Source organism: Euprymna scolopes, chromosome 26 (assembly GCF_053919585.1).
Source record: "Euprymna scolopes isolate OS-2025 chromosome 26, ASM5391958v1, whole genome shotgun sequence".
NCBI classification, from domain to species: domain Eukaryota; kingdom Metazoa; phylum Mollusca; class Cephalopoda; order Sepiida; family Sepiolidae; genus Euprymna; species Euprymna scolopes.
The window spans coordinates 18,865,611-18,890,610 of record NC_136507.1 but is presented as its reverse complement, the minus strand read 5'-3'; the positions used below and the strand labels follow the sequence as shown (position 1 = coordinate 18,890,610).

Below are 25,000 nucleotides of genomic sequence, written 5' to 3'. Positions count from 1 at the left end.
AAAGCTACAATAATATCAGAACGCCTCTCTATTTATGCTGAACATCTACAGAATGTCAACATCAATATATTACATACGAAAGAGTTCACTGTGGAATTTCCACAGGTTCTTCATTAAACCGACAGTTCTCATTAATTATAATCCAAGAGTAGCCTTCAGTTTTGATAAGTGGTGACTTGTTAGTAAAAAAATAAAAATAAAACAAATTAGCTAAGGGAAATAACTCTTATTAAGAGTTATCGTTCCTTACATGCTATTATGTTACTTAAATGGCTTGCTAAAAATTAAGTTTCTGCATTTTTTTCTTTTATAAACAAAAAACAAAGTTCAATTTTTTTTTTTTTTTTTTTTTTACTTACACCTACCCTCATTCTTATTAAGTCAAAACCAAAGTTCACATTTAACTTAGATACTGAACGTAACAAAAACGCCATTGTTATAAGAAAAATAGAAATATTTATAAAACAAGTTACAAAACGTAATGGATCCTAGGCAATGCCAGGTCGGGACAGCTAGTTGTTTGTTGATATCTATATATCTGCATGACAAATGCAATTTGTTTGCAATTCAACTTTATATTAAAAATTCCTTTTTATTCAAACTCAATTTTAATCTCTCCAATTGTATATTCATAGTCATTTAATGCTTAAACACCGGAATTCGTTTTGGTTACCCTAGTTAAGCAACCTTATATTTGGTCATCACTCGGATGGGTAACCAAGTATTTTTAAAACCAAAAAAAAAAGGTAAATAAATAAATAAATAAACAAACAAATAAATATGACTTTCAACTTAGGAAAAGGTTCCTTCTAAGCTGGAGTAAAAAAATAAAAAAAAGGATCACCAGGACATGAGTTTGAAAAAAAAAAACACAAAAAAAAAAAAGAATAAAAAGGTCTTTGGGGTTAAAGGTTAATTTTCAAAAATAATATTTTTTTTTAAATTTAAAATGTAGAGATAAATAAAATGTTTTTTTTTTAATGTTAATTTTTTTTTCTACTGATAAATAAAAATAAGAGTTAAGGTTGATACAGAAAATATGAATTTGAAAAAAAAAAAAATGATTTCTTTTGGCAAAAAAGTTGAAAAAAAGAATACAAAGAAAACGTTTTAGACAATTTCAGGCAAATTTTTTGAGACTCTGCCCATCAGTTACAATTAAGTTTTAAATAACATTTTCATCGGTCTGTCACAATTAAATTTGAAAATGCATTTTCACTGGTCTGTCATATTTAAATTTTTAAAATGTATTTTCACTGGTCTGTTGCATTTAAGTTTCAAACAGCATTTTCAATGGTCTGTTATATTTAAGTTTCAAACAGCATTTTCAATGGTCTGTTATATTTAAGTTTCAAACAGCATTTTCAATGGTCTGTTATATTTAAGTTTCAAACAGCATTTTCAATGGTCTGTTATATTTAAGTTTCAAACAGCATTTTCAATGGTCTGTTATATTTAAGTTTCAAACAGCATTTTCAATGGTCTGTTATATTTAAGTTTCAAACAGCATTTTCAATGGTCTGTTATATTTAAGTTTCAAACAGCATTTTCAATCGTCTGTTATATTTAAGTTTCAAACAGCATTTTCATCAGTTTGTCATATTCAAGTTTGGAAGTGAATTTTCACTGCTCTGTCACACTTAAGTTTTGAATAGCATTTTCACTGATCTGTCATATTTAAGTTTCAAACAGCATTTCCATTGGTCTGTTATATTCAAGTTTGAAAATGCATTTTCACTGGTCTGTCGCACTTAAGTTTTGAATAGAATTTTCACTGGTCTGTCGTATTTCAGTTTCAAATAGCAGTTTTAGATGTGTGCAGACATCTATTTTCTTTGGCCTGTCAAGCTTAAGTTTGAAATAGAAGATGAGGTCTGTCCAAAAATTTGTTAAATCGATTGATCAGTTACGCTTAAGTTTGAAATAACATTTACACAGCGAAACGATATATTTAATCAACATCTCTTCATGATAAATTCTTTTTTGTTGTTTTTTTATATAATGAAGTTAAAACATGTAATAAACGTAATGAATATAAAACACGTTTTTAAAAATAGATTAAAAACTGTGTTTTCAGTTTTTATTTCATTGACCAAATTTAAAAAAAATTTTTTAAATGTATTTGCATTGGTCTGTCACATTTATGTTTCAAATATCATTTTCACGGGTCTGTCATATTTAAGTTTAAAAAAAAAAAAAGATTAAAAACTGTGTTTCAGCTTTTATTTCACTGACCAAATTTAAAAAAAAAAATTTTTGAATGTATTTTCATTGGTCTGTCACATTTAAGTTTCAAATAGCATTTTCACTGGTCTGTCATATTTAAGTTTTAAACAGCATTTTCATTGGTCTGTCATATTTAATTTTTTAAAAACTGTTTTCAGCTTTTATTTCACTGATCAAATTTTTCAACTTAGTTTCTACAACCAAATTTTCATATTTTTATAAATAATTTTTACATCCTTCCTTTAGCAGATGTATTCTTCAAACTTTTTTTTTTTAAACGTCTTTTGTTTGAGTTGGTAATCTGAGAGTTTTAAACAGGTCCTTTTGTTTGACCCAGCAGAAATATAGGCTAGTGGATAAAGCAGTTGTTTAAGAAATCTTCTACTTAGAGGTTGTGAGTTCAAACCCTGGCAAAGGAACTTGAGGGAAAAGGAAATTTGATTGAAACTAGATATGGAATGCAAAATGAGTGCAATCTACCCCAAGAGATTCCGTTCTGAATTCTTGGACTATGGCAAAAGGCACCTGGAAATATGCTGGAGAGAATGAAGTCTGAAACAGTGTGAACATGACAATCACCAAGATGAAGAAACCGGTCAAAATAATAGAAAATAGAAACAAAATTGTTCATCTCGGAAATATTGTCTTTTTTTTTTTTTTTTTTTAATGGAAATTGCTCCAGACAAACATGAAACCACTTAATGTAAGGAGATAAAAAAAAATACTACTTCGATATTCAAAAAACTTGTCAATAAGTTGTTAGATCAAATAGATTCTAACCACCCCAAAAAAACAGCAATTTTTCCCTCTTTGTCAGAAACTTTGCTCATGGAATGTGAGGACTAAAAGACCGAATATAAGGGAAGTGTGGGCTGCACAGATGCCGAAAATAAACCCAAGATCCATTTTCTACCTTCCTTGTCATCTAGACAACACTAATTAAATACACATTACCATACTGAAGTCTATGAATCGAGCTTTGTTTTGGGTCGGTGTGAAATTTTGCACACTATAAGAATTAAAAAAAAAGAAAATGACATTTAAGTTGTGAAGTTTTGATAAGAGAGAAATAGGTTTAACATTCCAACATCAGCCCCCCCCCCCAATCTCAACCGGGTAAGTTTTTTTTGTTTTTTTTAATTATATATACATACATACAGTGCAAGTTAAAGCTTAAAGCCCAACAGCTAATATAGAGCGGCTATCCATGAGCATAGAAGCTTGATTATCTATATATCTTTTTTTTATTTTATTTTTACAAAGGAGTCACCACTTATCAAGGCCTGGAGGTCACTCGAGGATAAGGGTTAATGAGTGTACAGTAGTCTATGCGACAATATCATAGTAATCGTTAGTAGTGAAAATTTGGTAAATTGGATTACTTAATCATCAACAACTTGTTTATGTTGGACTTGAAGACTGTAGTCAGCGTCTATTCTCAAGTTCCAATTCCGATACAATTATTGATTCTAATTTCTTTTAATATTTATAGAGGTATTTTCTTATGACGAGGGGCATTATTATAAAAGCCCATGTAATATATGCATGTATTTTCACAAACATAAAAATACACTTGTTGGCGTGGTGATGTAAAATTTAATAAATGTTTATTGATTCTATCATTAACACGAGCCATGGAAAATTAAGTTCGAAATGAAGACAAGTAAAAGAATCGTTTTTGGCATCGGAATATAGGCACAAATTTTTCCAATCATGATACTTCACAAAGTTCCAATAATGTTTTTCAATTCCCTGATTCCAATTAATCATCCGAACATTAATTATTCAAATGAGATTTGTTTTTTAAGGGTGATAATGACAGCTGTTATGTGTGCTATCATATATCAAGTTCATTTTCCTAGATGATGAGAGAGAGTTTCCTCCCTTGCATACATTACATGCATTAAGTCACTCTACAAGGTGTCCCAATAAAATGTATACACTCTTTAAATTATCTCAACTTGCTACATGAATACACTATGCCATGTTCCCAAAAGATGTTTAGGAATAAAGAACGGCACTTCCAGCAGGATGGAGCACTTCCCGACTATCATCATGACGTAAGAGCATATCTTGATAGTCATCTGCAAAACAGATACTTCAGATGAAGAGGAAGTATCGAGTACTGTCCATGCTCACTGGATTTGAGCCCCGCTGGATTTTTCCCTTTTTTGGGGGGTAAATGTGGAGGGCATGTTAAACACAGGATTCACACCACAAAACGAGCAACAATGAATGAGTTGAAAGCAACCATTGAAAGAAGATGTGTCAACATACCAATTGAACTGATTAGGAACGTTTTCGGTTCAATCAGTGAGCGTTGTCAGCTGTTCATGGACCACAATGGCCAGTAATTCAAACACTTTCGATAATTATCTGGTTTCTATATTTGTTCACAGTATTTTGATGCATGAAACTTTTCTTTCTCATAACAAATGTTGGTTTTATGGTCATTTAAAGAGTGTATACGTTTTTTTGGAACAGCCTGTATTATGAGACATAAGTATGTTTATTTAAATATAAAAGTAATCTGTGTTTTCTGCTGTAACATCAATACATAATCAGTCAAAGATATTATAAAGAAAATTATTTTCTAAATTTTTAAGGATACCAGGAAAAATTCCCAATCTGAGGAATCATTTTGCTTGCACGTGCATTATCAAATGTAGAACGATAATAATTATCCAATGTACCATCTGCAATATGAACGATGAGCTAAATGCTAGGATCACCAGAACATTTCAGGGTATAAATTAGGAAACTGTGAAAATAGCTCTGAGCTAAAGGTGGGTCCATCAAGTGAAAACAACAAGACAAGTTATGTCTCAGAAACGATCGTACACCAAACTGTTGTTTATATTGAATTCTTGGAACGTATTTTAGTGGATATGTCATAAATTTGTTTACTCGGGATATATAATATATGTATGTGTGTGTGTGTGTGTTCGCGTTCCTATTTTCTTGCCTCTCCATGAGGGAAGAGTTTGACACAAGCTTGGTTTTTAATGTGGAGAAAATCCAGTTCCAACAAAAAGGAGCATTCTGAATTGGGACAAAAATGAAAATTCCTTCAGTTTTAAAACTGAGGACAGAGCAGATGAAATGTAGTGCCAGAAAAGATGCTCCACTTTGTTCTCAGCATAAATGCCAAGGAATGTATATTTATACAGGGTGACCCAAAAAAACGGGCCCCAACTCTAATTAGGCCCCGTTTCTAGGCCCGTTTTTTTTTTTTTTTTTTTTTGGGGGGGGGGGGGGGTCACCCTGTGTGTGCGTGTGTGTGTGTGTGTGTGTGTGTGTGTGTATGTGTGTGATTTGGCAAATGAAACAAAACCTTTATATTCAATGCAAGCACACTTGTGCATCAGCATGAGTCAATGCGTGTGCAAAACCAAGGGAAGTAACTCTTGAAGTAAACCCTAAGCATGCTCCTCATTTCATTCTGAGTAAATCCAGGGAGATGAATTTTTTTTCTTCATTTATTTTTTAAGAATGTAAATATGTATGGCGGCAAATCTTCCAAAAGATATAAAAGGATTAAAAAAAAAAAAAAATACATTATTTTCACCGAGTCATTTATCATTCTTCTTTGGTCATTTCATATGGGATTGTTTAGGAAATTGATTATGTGAGTATGTAATAAGATACCCCCACCCCCTTAGTCTACCCCTTATAAAAAAAAAAGGCACTTGTACAGTTTAATCTAGACATTAAAAAATGAAAATATCGAAAAAAAAAAAAAAAAAAAGGTTATATTGTACGTATCCGTTTTGGATTGAAGATCTCTGAAAAAAAACATTTCACTTAATTTCATCAAGTACTTTTTTTTTATAGCGGAAAAACACGTTTTTAGCGCATTGAAGGTAGACATCTTTGAATTTTTTTTAATATGCCACAGGGAGATAACTCAGTTTAAAGCACCGACGCTCCCTCCCCATCTTTAATACTAGCTTTTCTTCCTAAAAATCGAACCTTTTGCTCGGTATCATAACAAATTGTTTTTTCGTTGTAAAAAAAAAACTACTTGATGAAATTAAGTGAAATTTTTTTTTTTTTTTCAGAGAACTTCATTCCATAACGGATATGTCCTGTTATGATTTAATTTGTTGTTAAGAGTTATCCCCCTTGGGATTGACATTCATAATAAAAGCGCCCTCTGTTTCATTTTCCCGCTCGATCCTTTCAAGAGCGTACGTGTATTTTACAGTTAATAAAACCTTTCTAAAAGGCAATTCTTTACTTACTGATACTATTCACTTCAATTTTATTAACTGTAAAAAAAAAAAAAAAAAAAAAAAATAATGGATCGAATCTTACGTCCCGACAGATTCGAGGTGGAACCTACATGCCCTAATTCCGAAAAATCCTATAGGCATTGGAAATTAACCCTCCAGAATTATATCCGCTCACATAATAACGGATTAATCGAAAACACTTCAGATAATTTCTTTGCCTTGATCAATTGTATTTCAGCCTCTGTTTTCGATTTAATAAGCGATAAAACCGACTACGATAGTGCATTAAGAACATTGGACGCCGCTTATTTAAAACCTGAAAATATTGTTTATAATAGATATCGATTGATGACGACGAAGCAACAAAGAACACAAAATATAGATGCCTTCATACTACAATTGGAAATGCTTGCCAAAACATGTAACTTCGAAGCGGTTTCTGCTGAAGAAAACAAAAATCAATACATTCGGGAAGCTTTCATCGGTGGAATTTCTTCTTCGTCCATCCGACAACGACTGTTAGAAAAACCCATCCTGACTTTACAAGACACATATGCCACGGCCAGATCTCTTGAACAAGCAGAAAAGCATTCGATAAGCTACGCAAATAACTTTACTGTAGCAGCTACAAATAATCCTTCGGGCTACAATCGTATAGCTGTGACTAAAGAAAATATGCATCCAAAAGGGGTTTGTTTTTTCTGTGGAAAATCACGTCATCCTCGATATTTATGTCCTGCACGAAGCGCCGAATGTAAAAAATGCAAAAAAAATGGTCATTGGGCTAAAGTGTGTAAATCTTCTATTTCTAACACTCATACTGCTGTTCTTTATGACGACTCTGACTACCCCTCACCTTCTCTATCCTGACTAGGAACTAACTCCAAAGATGTCACATTCACTCAATGCCAAATTAACGGGCACTTCGTGAACGCTATGGTGGACTCCGGCAGTGTAAAAACATTCATTAATGAAAATACTGCTAAAAAACTTAAACTCTTCACAATACCTAAAAACAAAACTATAGCTCTGGCTGCTTCCGCTCAACATGCTAAAATAACTGGCGAAGCTGTCGTGGATTTAATACTGAAAGATAAAACCCATTCTGGAATAACAATTGAAATCATTGAAAACCTTTTCATTGATTTAATAATCGGAAAAGATATTTTAAAAAAATATAAAAAAGTAACACTTAAATTCGACGGTCCTAGAGACAAACTTATAATTGGAGCTATAAACACGAATAATTTTTTCCTACCATAAACGTTCCACCCCCTCCTCTCTTTTCTAATCTTTCTCCTCATACTACTCCTATTGCGACAAAATCCCGACGTTACACTTTTGCCGCCAACAAATTCATAAAAGAAGAGACTGCTAGAATGTTGAAAGAAGGCATAATTGAACCTTCGATATCTCCGTGGCGAGCGCAAGTTCTTGTAACTTCGAATGAGAATCATAAGAAAAGAATGGTAGTCGACTACAGCGATACCATTAATAGATTCACGGAACTAGACGCTTACCCAATGCCTAATATCAATAAGATGGTAGACGACATCGCTCAATATAACATCTTCTCTACTCTCGACCTAAAATCTGCTTATCACCAAATACCTATAAATCATGCTGATCGTAAATTCACTGCGTTTGAAGTAAGTGGCAAACTTTTTCAATTTACTCGTCTTCCTTTTGGCGTCACCAATGGAGTAAGTGCTTTCCAGAGGAGCATAGACTATATTATAGAAAAAGAAAATCTAACCGATACCTTTGTGTATGTTGATAACGTAACTATATGCGGAAAAAATCAAGAAGAACACGATTACAATCTTCAAAAATTCTACAAAATTGCTAAACAATATAACATCACTTTAAATGAAAATAAAAGCATAATTTCTTCTAGTTCTATTACTCTACTCGGCTACACCATAGAAAATAATCAAATAGCTCCCGATTATCAAAGACTAAAACCATTACTCGAAATGCCACCTCCGCTGAATCTTAAATCTCAAAAAAGAATAGTTGGAATGTTTTCCTATTACTGCAAATTCATTAAAAAATTTTCTGATAAAATTTTATTACTAAATCAAAACAAAGAATTTCCACTACCTCCATCTGTATTAAAATCTTTTCAAACATTGAAAAATGATCTAAAAGACGCCACTTTAATAACGGTAGATCCAAATAAAGAATTTGAAGTAGAAACGGACGCTAGTAACTATTGCATTGCTGCAACACTAAATCAAGAAGGTCGTCCTATTGCATTTTTTTCAAGAACTCTCAATACTAACGAAATTAAGCACCATGCAGTAGAAAAAGAGGCAGCCGCTATTGTAGAAGCTCTCCGTAAGTGGTGACATTTTCTACTCGGCAGGCACTTTAAAGTCATCACAGATCAGAAGAGCATCAGCTTCATATTCGACAATAAAAGAAAATCAAAAATTAAGAATGACAAAATATGTCGTTGGCGTATAGAATTATCCCAATACAATTTCACTATAGTTTATCGACCTGGACCTGAAAATATTGCTGCTGACACATTCTCTCGCATCTCTGCTCTTACTTACAATCTACAAGATCTTCGTGATTTACATAAACAATTATGTCATCCTGGTGTTTCAAGACTAAGCCATTTTATAAGAACGAGGAACCTCCCTTTTACTTTGGATCAAATTAAGAATATTACTGACTCTTGCTCATCCTGTCAATTACTGAAACCCAAATTCGCCAATACCAATGGAGGGACTCTCATTCAAGCCATATTACCTTTTCAACGATTAAATCTTGATTTTAAAGGCCCTCTACCTACTTCTATACATGGCAACAAATATCTACTTACTCTAATTGATGAGTATTCCCGTTTTCCTTTCGCTTTTCCTTGCAGAGATATGACAAGCAAAACCATTATCCACTGTCTAAACAAACTCTTTTCAATTTTTGGTTTGCCTGACATGATACATACTGACCGTGCTTCTGATTTCTTAGCAAGAGAAATAAAGGATTTTTTACACAAAAAAGGAATTGCTACTTCTAAAACAAGTAGGTATCATCCTGAAGGTAATGGACAGATTGAAAAACTCAACGGTACCTTATGGAAGGCCATTCAAACAACATTACATTCTAATCAAATGAAACTACCTTATTGGGAAGACATACTACCGGACGCACTTCATTCAATTAGATCATTACTTTGTACTGCCACTAATATGACTCCCCATGATAGACTATTTAAATATAGTCGTAAATCTGCTTCCGGAATTTCAATTCCTTCTTGGGTTAAACCAGGCCCAATATATATTAGAAACCACACTAAAACAAGTAAACATGACCCTCCTGTAACGCCTGCCACCCTAATAGATGTCAACCCCCACTACGCTTATGTTCAACTACCTTCTGGTACTGAAACCACTGTCAACGTTCGAGACTTAGCTCCAAACTCATCAAATGAAGAAAACTCTAATAATAATCCTACTACTTCAGAGACTTTATTTGAACCTTCTACTAATGAAAACATTGGTCATGAGGAAGACAAAAATCAATCGTCTGATCTTGAAGAAAATCAGATTTCACTAAAAAATAATACTGAAAATCAGCATTCCTGCCAATCTGTGCGGAGGTCGTCCCGAGTTCGACAATTCCCTAGTAAATATAAGGATTTTGTGACTAAATACTGAAAAAACTGCAGTTTGGGTTCATATGTTATTTGTAAATAAAATGATTCTTATGTGATTGTAAAAAAAAAAAAAAAAAAAAAAAAAAAAAAAAAAAATTGTCTATAATTAATTACCCCTTACTTGAATACTTTAGGACGGGGAAAATGTTATGATTTAATTTGTTGTTAAGAGTTATCCCCCTTGGGATTGACATTCATAATAAAAGCGCCCTCTGTTTCATTTTCCCGCTCGATCCTTTCAAGAGCGTACGTGTATTTTACAGTTAATAAAACCTTTCTAAAAGGCAATTCTTTACTTACTGATACTATTCACTTCATGTCCAATATAACCTTTTTTCGATATCTTCATTTTTTAATCTCTTGATTAAATTGTACCAAAAAAAAAAAAAAAAAGGTTATTTTTGGAGAGAGAGGCACAGAAAGTGTTTTTGAAGTTGACTAAGGTTAAGGATGACATTAACTAATTGATGTTATGATAGATACCCCCTTCCCCCAAGACATCCATATTTATTAGTGATGGGACGATTCCAATATTTTCTGCCAGATTCCGATACAATTACCAATTTCATAAATTCCTGATTCAGATACAATTACCGATTCCAATTTCGATTCCTTATAAATCTCTAGATATTAACTATAAAGTTGCTATTTTTCCTGATTACTATGAAAGTGCATATATTTCCTAAAAGACACGTGTGGAGCGGAAAGGGGGGGGGAGATAATCTATAGATTTTAGTTTTACTGGTTATTTGACATCAATAAATATTCATTATTTCATCATTACTACAAATAATGGGAGATTTTCTTTTAAACAAAATCAAATAAAAAATATATATAATTAAAGGAATCATTTTCGGCATTGGAAAATAGATACAAATTTTTCCGATTCTGATCCCGATTCCGATTAATCGTCTCAACACTAATGTCTATGATACCAAATGTCGATTAGTTCAGTGCTCTCTCCCCTCCGCCAGATAGATGACTGTTTCTACACCGGAGAGGTTGTCATTGGCTTTATTTTGTGTTTTCATTTTTCAATAGTTTCATGCCGATTATCCAAAAGGAATTTTGCAGCATCAAATGCAACGTTCTTACAAAGGGGCTATTTATAGTACAAGTTATAATAAGTTATAATAATAATATATAAAATTTTAAAATAAGGGCACTAAAATGCTAGTTATAATAATACTTACTAGGTTGACCCATTTTATGCTTACATATAGTATGAATTATAATAATACTAACATTGTATTATAAGTTAAAATAATGATACTTATTAACCATTTATAAGTTAATCATGGCACTAACCTTTTATAATAGGTTATAATAATAACTAGCCTTTTATAATATATTTATATATAAAACACAAAGAAACATCACACAGAATCATGAAAACTGAAACTGTATAATTGTAAGTCAACCCGTCCCCTTAAAATAAACTGTAAAATGGTGCCACACCAAAGAAGTGTGGAGGGTCAAGAAGGATGGAAAGACAGAATAAAGAAAGCACTAACCAGACCTCCACTGGATGAGTGCAAAAAAAGGACTTGACCATGGGGAGGCTTATTGCCACCCAAATTCCAGAGAAGACCAACGGTCACTACCAGCAAGAAATCAATGGTAAACGGCTATTGCGATCGAAAGAGGTGGTGACTACCGGAAATCTGGGGAGACTTGTCACTCAGACTCCAGGGAACACCACAGGTTGTTCTCAGTGTGAAAACTCTTAGTGAATAATAATAATAATAATAATAATAATAACCAGATGGACCCGTGTAAATTCCAGTTTTTGAAAAATGTTCACTAAAAACACTTTAATGAATCACATAAGTTTAAAAAACAAAGAAAAAAGTTTTTGTATAAAACTATTAAACGAAAGCGTTTTTTTGTTTTCTAAATAAATTTGCCTTATTTTATTTGTCCTATCACGAGGGCAAAATTAGATAATTGTCAGTTATTTTTAAATGGATGTTGTTGAGCTATTCAAAAAGAGAGCACTCTGAATGGAACGAAGGATAAAAATTGTCCCAGTCAAGAAGGAGTTCTCCTTGTCTGACTGAGGACAGAATACTTTGATCCTAACTTGAAAACCAAAAAATATGAATGTCATTCATCTATATAAATAAAACAGTCGATGTATGTATGTGAGTGTCTGTGTAAAACTATTTAACCGATAAACTATTAAACTAATCGTCACACAACACTGAAATCAACAAAAAAATAGTAATCATACACCAAGAATGGTTTATAACGATTAAAATCTTTGTTTGAACGGATGAATAACGCGTACAGAAATATGTCGACAACTTGAAATGCAAAATGTGTATTTCAACTTGCCAACATATTTTTGTTGTTTTTGCACATGCGCAAATTCATTCATAGCTTGAAGTAGTTTAATTTTAAACCTTTCTTATCTATCTACTGATAGCTCAAATAGTAGGGAACATGGCTGGAGCGCTAAATGTTTTGGCTTTGATTCTAACTAATGGTACCCAAGTCATGAATGTGTTATTTAAAAAAAATAAACTCCGTTGGGACAAATATTTAAATTGTCCCAATCAAGATAGATCTCTCCTCTTTCGATTGCCGATGAGTATAATTTGAAGACGAGAAAAAAAATGAATCTGTTATTTAAAAAAAAAAATCAGGTTGGACAACAATAACATTTACCTCAGCCAAAAAGGATTGTTCATCCTCAAACAGAGGACAAAAGGGATACTAAACTTCCATTCTAGCCCGAAATTAATCTGTCATAAAAAAAAAATTTCTTTTTAAATACTGTGAAATTGTTTCTTGCTTTTTTTTTTTTGTAATTTCTTCAGCATGAAAAAACAAAAATGATATACTAGGATGATCTATTGGCCATTTTTTTTTCTTTCATATTTTAAGTGGAATTACGCTGAAAAATCGTCATCGTAAAAACAAAATAAAAACAAAAATTTAAATAAAAATAGAGAAAAAAAAAAAAACAGTTTCAAAACAGACATTTTTAAATCGTCAAATAAAAACCCAGTGGACAAAAAGCATCCACTAAAAAACATAATTAAACAGTGTGATTGAGGGTTAAAAATCACTTGAGGGTTGGGCAGGTGGGGATAGGGGGCTGTTATTCAGGATTAAAGAGAGAGAAATAGCTTTACTTTATGTTTTTTTTTTTTAAATTATAAACGAACATAATGACATTGATTTGGAAAAAAAATAAGGGACAGGAGGGGGATATTTGTTCCTTCTCAAAATTCATTCAATCCTCTCTAAAATATTTACAAAATAGGAGTCTGCCATGTAGGTTCCCAAACCCCCGGCCATGTTGACCCCTCCCTTCTCCCCCCCCCCCAAAAAAAAAGAAAAAGAAAATAGTTACATTCACCAGAGACTGAAAATCAGTAATCACTAAAAAAAAAAAATAATAATAAAAAAAATTATACATTTCGCGTTTGAAGATTCATCATTCTCAAATAAGGAAGAATAAAAATTTTTTTTTTTTTTTGGAAGAAAAAAAAAAAAATTTTCACATCTGAAAACAAAAGAAAATTTTTTTTTTTTTTTTTCAAATCTGAAAAAAGACAATTATTTTCTTTCAAATTAAAAAAAAAAAATGTTAAAAAAAAAAAAAGGGAGGGGGAAAGAGATTCTGAACTGTCAAATTTGTTTGTGTACAGCAAACGTGAATACAGCAGCCATATTGTTTTTTTTTTTTGTTTGTTTGTTTGGTTTTTTTTCTCAAAAAAAGTCCTTTCTTTTGGCATTCCGGTGCTCTATGAAACTGAGCCGAGTCCAACAACGCTCGGGATCGTTGTTTTAAGAATAAACCATTTTGGACGTGGGTTTTTCTTCTTTTTTTTTTCTTCAGTGCTTTTTTATTTTTTTGTTTGTTTTGTCTATATTCTCTCTCCTTTCGAGCATGCACACGCATACACATACACACACCACATCGTGTAAACACACTTTAGCTATTAACCCATCCATGCATGCAATTACACATATGACAGATAGGCAGGCTTACACAGTAAACAGCCATTTCCCATGCAGAAAGAGAGAGAGGCTCATTTTTCATGTTGATCTTGCAGTCAAAGAAAAACCAAAAAAAAAAAAAATGTCGAAGAGATGAGACGATAGAAATTATTGTAGTCTAAAACATCAGCAACCAAAATCATTTTTTTTGGGGGGGGGGGGGACAACCACCTGTTTTGCTGCAGGGGTGAGAGAGAGGTTTGAGGAAGGGCCTATTTCAGCCTGACACCCCTACTAGGTTATCAAATCAAACGTTTCTGCATAAAGATCATGTTGGAAACGAATCTGTCCCTTGAGTGATTCGAGCATTTTGCGATGCTCCACGCCCAACTCTCTCAGGCTGGAAATGCTCATTAGTAGTCGGGGGAAGAGCCCCACTTCGTCCGGGTGTGCTGTGTTGATCTCGTGCTGCAGAGCTTGGATCAGGAGTTCCTGTAATCGATTTATCTTATCACTACGTTCAAGGCCATGGCGATCTGGAAACAAAGAATGTATAATTTTATAATTAAAAAAGAAAATCAAATAATAATAATAATCTGTACAAAATGTGTATTTCATCTGTTATATAAAAGTGAAAATGTGTATGTGTGTGCATTTCAATAGTTCAATTCATGATAATTTCTTTTACATTAAATTCGATCAACGATATTGATTATGTGATCAAACTTAACTAAAGTTCTCCACCCCAAATACGGCATATTGCTACTGTAAGGGGTTGTTAATTAGGGGGTCAGTTTTGTAAGGTGTATCTTAAGTTGTATGAAAATGGTTTATGTTAAAATGTCAAGCAAGACGATGGAAAGAGTAAGGAGAGAAAGCACTAACCAGACCTCCACTGGATGAATGCGAAGATTATTAGAACATTGGGAAGACTTATTAATTCCATATTCCAGTGAAGGCTAATGGTCATTGCCAGCGAGAAGTTAATGGCACACGGCTGTTTCGATAACACAAATCATTTGCAAAGGTTATCAAGAGAGGTGGAGAGCCCTGGAAATCTGGCGAAATTGTTGTAACCCAGACTCCAGAGAGGGCCACCAGTTTTGTCAGTGAGTAATTCCAAATGATGACCTGTGTGAGAACTCCTAGTGAGTCCAAATACTGTATACAAAATGTGTATTTCATGATATTATAAATGTCAATTCATCATTTTTCGAGTAAATTATTGAAAATCTAAAAAAAGGTAAACTTGTGACAATGCACTTGTCGGTCGTTAAATTCGATCAATGATATTGTGTGATCGAACTTAACGTTTTCCACTCCCGAAACAAGGCATATTGCCACTAAAATGTAAGAGGCTGTTTGTTAAGGGCCAGATTTATAAAAGGCCTCCTAAGTTGTGTAGCAGAATGCTCAATGGTTCACATTTAAATTTTCGGCGTATTGATACAGAAGGGAAACAGGGAGGGAATTCCAAAGGTAAGCACTTCGATGAAAGAAGCTATTAGGGTAGGAAGGTTTTCAGTAGCTGGAAACGTCTATAGTTCAGGTTAGGGTTTTTTGCTGAGTGTCGGGTTGGTCAGGGGATATATATGTGTCGGGGGCACAAGTGAAGATATTTTATATCTATATTTGTGTGTGTGTGTGTGTGTGTGTGTGTGTGTGTGTGTGTGTGTGTGTCAATGAGAAAAATATATTTATTCAATTATATTTCATCTTATTTATATCAATTCTTTAATTTATAGAGTTTGATATAACCACAGAGCATATACAAATTAATGACAGAACTCTATATTCCAAATTTCAGGATATTGACTATCTTACCATTTATTTCTTTCAGTATGTTACAGAAAACCTAAGATGGCATAACTAAAACAAAACGCAATTGCAACTGCCCTTTCGATTTTTTTCCCATTTTTCTAATCATTCCCATATTCCTTTTATTTTCTTTTAAACTTGATGAGTTCTTGTTCTTCTGAGGAGTCAGGTCAGGATAAATTAAAAAATTGTCATAATAATTACATGAATGTTTCTGCACTACGAAACAGGTGCTGTCAAGAATTGAACATTTTAACATGCTAAAAAGAAATAAACGGTAAGATGGCCAACACCTTGAAATTTGAAATACAGACTTTTTGTCATTTATTTGTGTATATATATATATATATATTTTTTTTCCCTGATTCCAGCACAATTACCGATTCCGTGCTAAATTACCGATTCCGATTCTTTTAAATCTGTAAATATTTAACTATAAAATTGTTATTTCCCCCAATTTTCGTAAAAACACTTGTTAAATATGCAGATCTTTTCCTAAACGTCAAATTACACTTTCAATCGATTTGATTGAAAAATGGGCGATTTCTACAATTTCAATGAGAATAAAAGTATTGGAAACGTTCATTCCCAGGCAATGTTGAGTCTCCCTGTTAGTCCAATTTTAATTTTAACGTATCTTTAAACATTCATTGAATGTTTAAAGATACGGATTTTCATTAAAAATTGATTGAATGTAACATTCAATCAGTTTTTAATGAAAATCCATTTTTTTTTTGTTTGTTTTTTTTTTATATATATATATATAACCTTTCATTAAAGCTGAATTGACATATATAATTTATAATTTTCGTTTTGGAATTTTAACACGACAGCCATACAAATGAATATTCTTTTATATTATGTATTTATCTGCAAACTAATAGAAGTTATTCTAGAAAATTTGTAAAAAAATAATACAGTTATTTCCCTTTAACACTAATCGAATACGTAAATAAAAAAAAAAAATAGTCTAAAATATCCAAGGGAAATAACTCCAAAGTTACGTTGTAATATGTAATGAGTTAAGTCCCTTATATCTAAAGTTTCATTTACTGACCACGTCTGTGTTGCGTTGTTGCGTTGTAAAAATATGTAAGCCTAAATAACGCAAACCGGATAGGAATAATCGTGTACACTGCGAACTAGCTCAGCCGAACTCAAAACACGAATCCTCCCCCTCCTCCTCCTCCTCCTCCTCTCTTTCTCTCTGTAAAATCGATCGGACGTTTAACAAAATATGATTATTATTTCAAATATATGCATTCAATATTTGGTATTTTTTTAGTTTACCGACCCCTCGCCATTCGCCTTTCATTTGTCGACTTTTATAGGTTTTCGGGTACGTTGAGAACGATTATCGCATTCATGTTTTGTGCAAACAGCTAGTTATTTATATTTGAAGACATTCAGTATCCAACGTAATCACTATCGTTTTCACTGGCAATTTAGGAAAAAAAAAAAAAAAAAAAACGCTAAAAAAAGAGTCAAACGGAGCCAGAAAGGTCAAAATATGGTCCCCAATACATTTTTCGGCTTCAAACACCACCCCCACCACCCTGGATATTCTCCCGCATCTCGATATCGAAACGGACAATCTTTCTTTAACTTTCTTAATTACATTCATTTTTGCACTTTCTTAATTACATTTTTTTTTTTTTTTTTTTCAATTAATTTCATCTATTTTCCGGAAACATGAGTCGCATGGATTGTGACAGTTGCCAAAATATGTATTTCGATACTATTGAGGAGTTTCTTCGACAGGGAGAAAAAAGTAGAAATTTTCTACGACTCCATGGGGTCTTACCTACAAGTGTCACCTGCCCCAATTGTAAAGAAACGTGCTTTTATACGGAGGAAGAATGCAGGTGGCGATGCAGAACTTACTCTGTGGAGCCGAAAAGAAAAAAAAGAAAATACTGCTCCTTCAGTGTTAGTGATGCGAAAGAAGCAAACCAGGATGGAATGCTGGAAGATAATACTATTTATTAACCATTTATTTAGCCACCTGTGGGATCACAAAACAGTGATAGAGAATTTACAAATTTCTAGCCGTTCCGCGGTTGACTGGCGGTCGTTCTGTAGTGAGGTGTGCGAACATTGAGTGCAACACCAAAACGTGATAGGCGGCGGCGAAGGCATCGAGGTGGAAATTGACAAAACGTTGATTGTTCGCAGAAAATATAACAGAGGAAGAAAACTGAGCCAAATTTGGCTTTTTGGAGGGATAGAGAGAGTTTCGAAACATAGTTTCGTGCTCGCTCTGACAGGACCAGACGAACGGAGAAATGAAGAAACTTTAGTTCCGTTAGTTACAAAATTTGTTTTGCCAGGTTCCATTATTTACAGTGATTGTTGGAAAGCTTACCATAATCTCAGCCAACTTTACACACATAGAATGATAAACCATTCCAAAATATTTGTGGACCATCAAGACTCTACAATACATGCACAAAATATTGAATGTCTCTGGCGAGATATTAAAGTGGGTCAAGAAGCCTGGCATTCGAGCAACAATACCTGTCACGATATCCGTTCATTCGAAGTGAAACACACAAATCTTTTCTTCTACACAAATTTTTAATTGAAGCGGCCAAGCTTTATGGAGATAAGTCAAAGCATTAACTATTTTTTATTTCCTCTTTTCTTGTTTTTTCTCACCCGGTTCACCTTTTCAAAATAAATCACACATTTTCATGATTAAATAATTATTTTTATGATAAAAAGAAAAAAAAAAGGCCAATGTCGATAATACATCAACTGCAGAAGCACCTGTTAAAAACTATACAAGTTCTATAATTGAATCTTCTCCTTTTCCCAATTTTGAATGTGATATTCGTTTATAACATACCCGAAAACCTATAAAAATGGTCATTTTAAGGTTAAGTTGTGTGTTGGTGTATTATCGACATTGACCAAAAAAATTTAAAAAAACAAAACTATCATTTTCAATTTTTGAGATAAACCGTTTTTGGCATTTCATGAGAAAGGTGGACCCTGCATAAACGGGTTATAATTTAATGTCTTAAATTTTAAATAAGGGTTTGTATTACTGTACACAGATTCGAAAAAGTTATCAAAAAAACAAATGCTATCAAAGACAAGATACGTTACTTTTCTACTTAACTGGATAGTATTTTTATTTAATGTAACATGTTTATTAAGCTCGAAAAACATACAGTGTTTACCGATGTATTAGAAAGTAAAAATTGGCACCGATTCTCTTTGACACGGTAAGTTTAGGAAAAAAAGTTAAAAATAAAACACTAGAAAAAATACTGTTAAAACACACCGATTATATGTCAAATACACGCTCGATTAAAAAAAAGGGGGGACGGAGATATATACTATTAAATTCAAACCCGTTTACGCAGGCTTCATATTCCCTGTGAAGTACCTCATTTTTTTTTCCTGTAAAAAAAAAATTAAAAAAAAAAAACCGGAATTTCCGGGGGTGAAATGAGTCTTCATATTTACCAATGTTCATTTTCCTTCAGTAAAACGTATTTTCTTTCTAAAGTTTAATTTATTTTAATAAATATTACTCTAAACACTTTCTTGTGTTCGTTTGAGATAATACATTTTATTTTTCGTTAAAAAAAATGTTCATTTTTCTAACAGTATAATAATGTTTTCTTTCTAAAGTTTAATTTTAATTTATTTTAATAAATATTACTCTGAACACTTTCTTGTACAAAAAAAAAAATTTTTTTTATATATTTTCATGTTCGTTTGAGATAAAACAATTTATTTTTCGTGAAAAAAAATGTTCATTTTCCTACAGTATAATAATGTTTTTTTTTTCTTTAATTTTAGTTTAATTTTAATTTATTTTTTAATTTGTGGTCTTGTGTTACGTCCTTTCCTTCTGCTCAAGATTTCTTGGACCCCCCTCCCTCTCCAATAAAATTTTTCTTTTTTTGCGGCAATGCCGGTGGTAGAGGTGGGGAAGGAGGGGGGGTCCAATGATGTGTGGCAAAGTTGACCTTTTTCTGGCGTTTTTTTTTGGTATTGGAAAACAAGATTGATAGTGATTACGTTGAATATGGAATGTCTTCATAAAGGGATAACTAATTGTTTGTGCAAAAATTAAATACGATATTCGTTTTCAGCATACTTGAAAACCTATAAAAGTCAAAAAATTTAAAGGAAATGCAGAGGGGTCGGTAAACTAAAAATTTACCCAATATTTAAAGTGGGCTGGTGCATCTGCCATTAGTCTCTCGCTCTTAGACAGGGTTAAAAAAAAAAAAAAGAAAAAAAAAAGAGTCGCTAACCTATTCCTTTCTTTCTTTTTTTTTTTCTTTATTGTTTTTTTTTTTTTTTTTTTTTTTTTTTTAAATCTTTCTTACCTGGGGATATAAGCACCAGAGAACTAAATAATGCAGTTTCTATGTCACGTAAGTTGAAGGCATTAAAACGGGTACAAAAGTTGAAGAGAAGATCAACAAAATGGTCCCCGAGTGGAAATCCGGCCTTCATTTCATCACGGCTGACCAGAAGTCCAGCGTCTGAAGCAATCATAGTGTTGGAATCCCCATCCACCAGGTTGGAATGCACAACACAAGCAATCTGTAATGATAAACGCAAATTTAATATTTTCAATTTTTAACGATAACAATAAACGCAAATTTAATAATTTAACATTTTTAATTTTAAGATAAACGTCGAATTTAATAATTTAAATTTGTAACTTAAACAATAAATGTAAATTTAATAATTTCAATTTGTAACTATAACAATAAACAAAAATTTAATAATTTAAATTTGTAAAAACAATAAATGCAAATTTAATAAATTACATTTGTAATGATTACAATACATCCAAATTTAATAATTCAAATTTGTAACAATAACAATAAACGCAAATTTAATTTGAATCTGTAGAAATAATAAATGTCAAATTTAATAATTTAAATTTGTAAAGATTACAATAAACGCAAATTTGATAATTTAAATTTGTAATGATTACAAACGCAAATTTAATGATTTGAATTTTTAATGATTACAATAAACGCACATTTGATCATTTAAATTTGTAATGATTACAATAAACGCAAATTTAATGATTACAATGAACGCAAATTTGATCATTTAAATTAGTATTACTATAAATGCAAATTTAAACAAAAACAAATTTTTTAAAAGTAGTTTTTTTTTCTTACAAATAAATCATTTTGATTTTTTTTTCTGTTCTTTTTTTTTTCTTTGATGTATTAAAGTCCGCAATCACATGACGACAGGGCAATCAACCATTGGTCAATTTTACTATGCTGTCACTGATACAAAAAGGCATGACTTAGAGGCCATTTTCTTTTTTTCCCTTTCCAGTCTGAGCTTTATATGGCCAAATCCGTCTCTTTTTTTTGGTTTAATATCACAAAAAAATTAAAAAATTAACACTGCCCTACCCCCTACATTCCAATCCAACGTCTCCTCACTGTGATAGGAGTAGTGACACCATAATAGTCTAAGAACTGCCCAGGTGACAGGGCTTTAGTAAAAATCCAAGTAGAGTCACCATTTGAGTGTTCAGGGCCAAACCTTCCCTGACTTTGTATGCAACTGCTGAGCCTTTCTGTTCTCATTATTGATGGTAGACACTAAGTGTTAAATATGAAGCGAATAAACTAGTGATGGGACGATCTCAATATTTTTCCAATTCTGACACAATTACCGATTCTGATTTTTTATGAATCCCTAAAAGTTTAATTATAAAGTTGTTAATTCTTCTGATTACCAAAAAGCACAATTGAAATGTGCAAACATTTTCTCAAATGTATAAACGGGTAATGATCAATAAATTTTAGTTTTACTGGTAGTTTAAAATCAATATCTATTATTTTATCATTATTACCAGCAGTGGAGGATTTTGTCTTAAACAAAATCAAATGAAAAAAGACATTTGAAAATAGGAAAAAAAAATGTCCGATTTCAATAAACACTCCAAATCCTGAAAAGTTCCGATTCTTCCAATTCCTAATTCCGATTAATCGTCCCAACACGAGAACACACCCACTAGTATGTAAATTGTTCAATTGAAAATGACAAGAAATGAAAGGTCGGTCGCAATCAACATGCTGGTTCAGGATCAGGTTAGAATTACTAGCCGGCGGAAGTTTGTAGAAATGGATATGAACTTAGACGACTCAAAGAGAGAGTGAGTGAGAGAAGTCTTTAGAAGCACTTAATGCGTGAATATGTTTTAAAAATGTGCTGATATGATTCTACAGAGATTATTGATCTCTATCTGCTTTGGTTCTTTGTCTCTCATAAGTCAGTAATTTGGAATGAGGATCAAGGCAAATAAACCTCCTCTATATTCCAACAGTTTCGTGCTGGTCTTTTTGCAAGTACAGTAGAACCCCGGGATACGGCATTAATCCATTCTGGGGTTGGTGAAATCATCGTATGGCAGAGCCTAGGCAAAATTTTATACAGTACATATTAAAATTTATTTACAAAATACAATACAGTATATTATACACATGTATATAATAAAATAACATTATAAATAACGGCATAAGGCAGGGTAAATACCGTAAACAAGGACCGGAAGAACATCATATTCCACATTGTAACCAAAAAAAAAAAAGGTATCCCAAAGCCACCATATGCTGAGGTGATACTGTATTAACAAAGGGCTTTGATTTCATGCGGCAAGTCAAGGACACAAGCACGTATAAGAAGAGAAACAAAGAATCGTGGTATGATTATGAATTGGGAATGTGACATAACATGGCTCAAAAAGAGAGTGAGTAAGAGAAGTCTGCAGTTGCTTGGAAGCGTTACACGTGCGGACATTTTCTTTTAATTTATTGATAAGATATGATTAAAGAGTGATTATCGATCTCTGTCTCAAACCCACCCCCTCACCCTACTGGGCAATATTTTGGAATGAAGAGTAAGTTGAAGTATGAGAGAACTTATTCACAGACAACATTCTCTCTGTCTGGAAAGACTACTTAAAAGGTGAATATAAGAACAAGCAGTTAACAATGATTATGATTATGACAATGATTATGATTATGATCATGACAATGATTATGATATGATTATGACAATGACAATGATTATGACAATGACAATGATTATGATCATGATTATGACAATGATTATGATTATGACAATCACAATGATTATGATCATGATTATGATTATGACAGTGATTATGATCGATTTTGATTATGACAATGATTATGATAATGACAATGATTATGACAACGATTATGATTATGACAGTGATTATGATTATGACACAATCTAACAAAAATATCGTTTATAAAATGATTCTTATAATGTAATCTCTTGTAATGTAAGTCAGGGTATGGGAGAACTTATTTGCAAATGGCATTTTCTGTCTGGAAGGACCACGTAGGGGCGCATATATTTGACAGCAAAATGCATTACTTCAGATCACGTCTACATCTGCGTGTGACAAGCAAAAATAGGCATGGGATTGCAAATTAATGAAGTGACAGTAGCAACATTGTTTTAGCGCAATCTGTTTGTGGGCTAAACCTTCCTCGACCCCTAAACCTTGCTATTCTCGTTGTCAGGGGTAAATACTTGTAATGCTGCAGGTTAACAAATGTGACTAATGAAAAGGACCTAGTTCTATGACATGTGGTCAGTTGTTTCAGACAAATTTAGCCAAGCTACATTAGCAACATCTTTTAGTCTGAATTTTTTTATTGGTTATTCATATTATTTGGATTCTTCAGACTACTGTTCTCATCTAAAGTGTCATTTTCACGACATTTCAGTTGATGTAACCTTTGACATTCTATCCAATCATGGCTGACAAAATGAGAGTATGTTACCCTCGCAAAGTAAATAAAGGATTCCATTCGAAATTCCATCCATATTCTCAAGTTTGACAGAAGCATTCCCAAATTTGACAAGATACACCTGAAGAAGGGTAGAGGCTACATTGACAAAAATGTTGTGAAAATGACACTCAAGATGAAAACAGTAGTCCAATAATTCAGATTAATATGAATAATAAATCCTCATCTAAAAAATTCAGAGAAGTGAACATTAACCTATCATTCATCAAGACAAGTTGAACTTTTATTTATTTTACAACAATTTCCTAAAGTGTGTCTGAAATAGAGTTCAGATTAAAGGACACAATGAGAGAGGGGGAAGGGGAGATAAATATATAGAATGGAACCTTTAATAGACTCGTTTCCATGGACATGTTATCCGATAGATGGGTCATAACCCTTGAGGAAAGAATTTATAATGGTCTGTTGAAAAGAAAAAGGGTTCTGCCACAGTTTACGACCCTTATTGAAAGGTTTCCTAGACATCTTCTGGTAGTTTATATATCTACGTTTAATTAATTACAAAAATAAACGTTTAAACAACATTATATTAATTCTTGGGCTACACTAACTATGGACAAATAGTCTGGTTGTCAGTCTGTCTCTGTTTTTGTCTGCCTCTCTCTCTCATATATATATATATATATATATATATATATATATATATATATATATATATATATATATATATATATAATTTATGCATTTAAATTTTATGATTTGCAAAAAGTTAATCTCCAAACACAGGAGAGGTATAAGCATCAAAAGCTCATGGGTTAAGAAAATAAATTTATTCATTTGTATTTTTTTGTTTTCAAACAATAAAAGAAAATTCCATATTTAAGGATTAACTTTTTCAAATCATAAAATTTAAATACATAAATTTTGATTCATTTGCTCTATCGTGTATATTGAGCAATTTAATTTGGCTGGGATTATCTTATATAAAATATTACATCTTATAATATTTTGTAAGACTGAAAAATCACTGGATTTGCATATCAGTAGCTATATTCCATTTCATTATTCTGAAATATATATATATATATATATATATATATATATATATATATATATATATTTATATATATATATATATATATATATATATATATTTATATATATATTTATATATATATATATATTTATATATATATTTATATTTATATATATATTTATATATATATTTATATATATATTTATATATATATATTTATATTTATATATATATTTATATTTATATATATATTTATATATATATATATATATATATATAT

The 25,000-nt window shown here is 32.0% G+C and overlaps 2 protein-coding genes across 5 annotated transcripts in view; one reads left to right on the top strand and one right to left on the bottom strand.

Annotated features, from left to right (window-relative positions):
* The window catches only part of LOC145247945 (putative sodium/potassium-transporting ATPase subunit beta-3), a 238,430-nt gene that overhangs the window by 161,815 nt on the left and 51,615 nt on the right, over positions 1-25,000 (top strand). The gene's annotated exons all lie outside the window — the stretch shown is intronic.
* The window catches only part of LOC145247940 (nuclear receptor subfamily 1 group D member 2-like), a 490,243-nt gene continuing 479,196 nt past the window's right edge, over positions 13,954-25,000 (bottom strand). For all 4 annotated transcript variants that reach the window (XM_080109580.1, XM_080109582.1, XM_080109579.1 and 1 more), the window contains 2 exons: positions 20,247-20,466; positions 13,954-14,615 (listed from right to left, as the gene is read on the bottom strand). In XM_080109580.1, the coding sequence (XP_079965706.1) occupies positions 14,374-14,615; positions 20,247-20,466 (462 nt within the window). In that variant the 3' untranslated portion in view covers positions 13,954-14,373. The remainder of the gene's footprint in view (positions 14,616-20,246; positions 20,467-25,000) is intronic.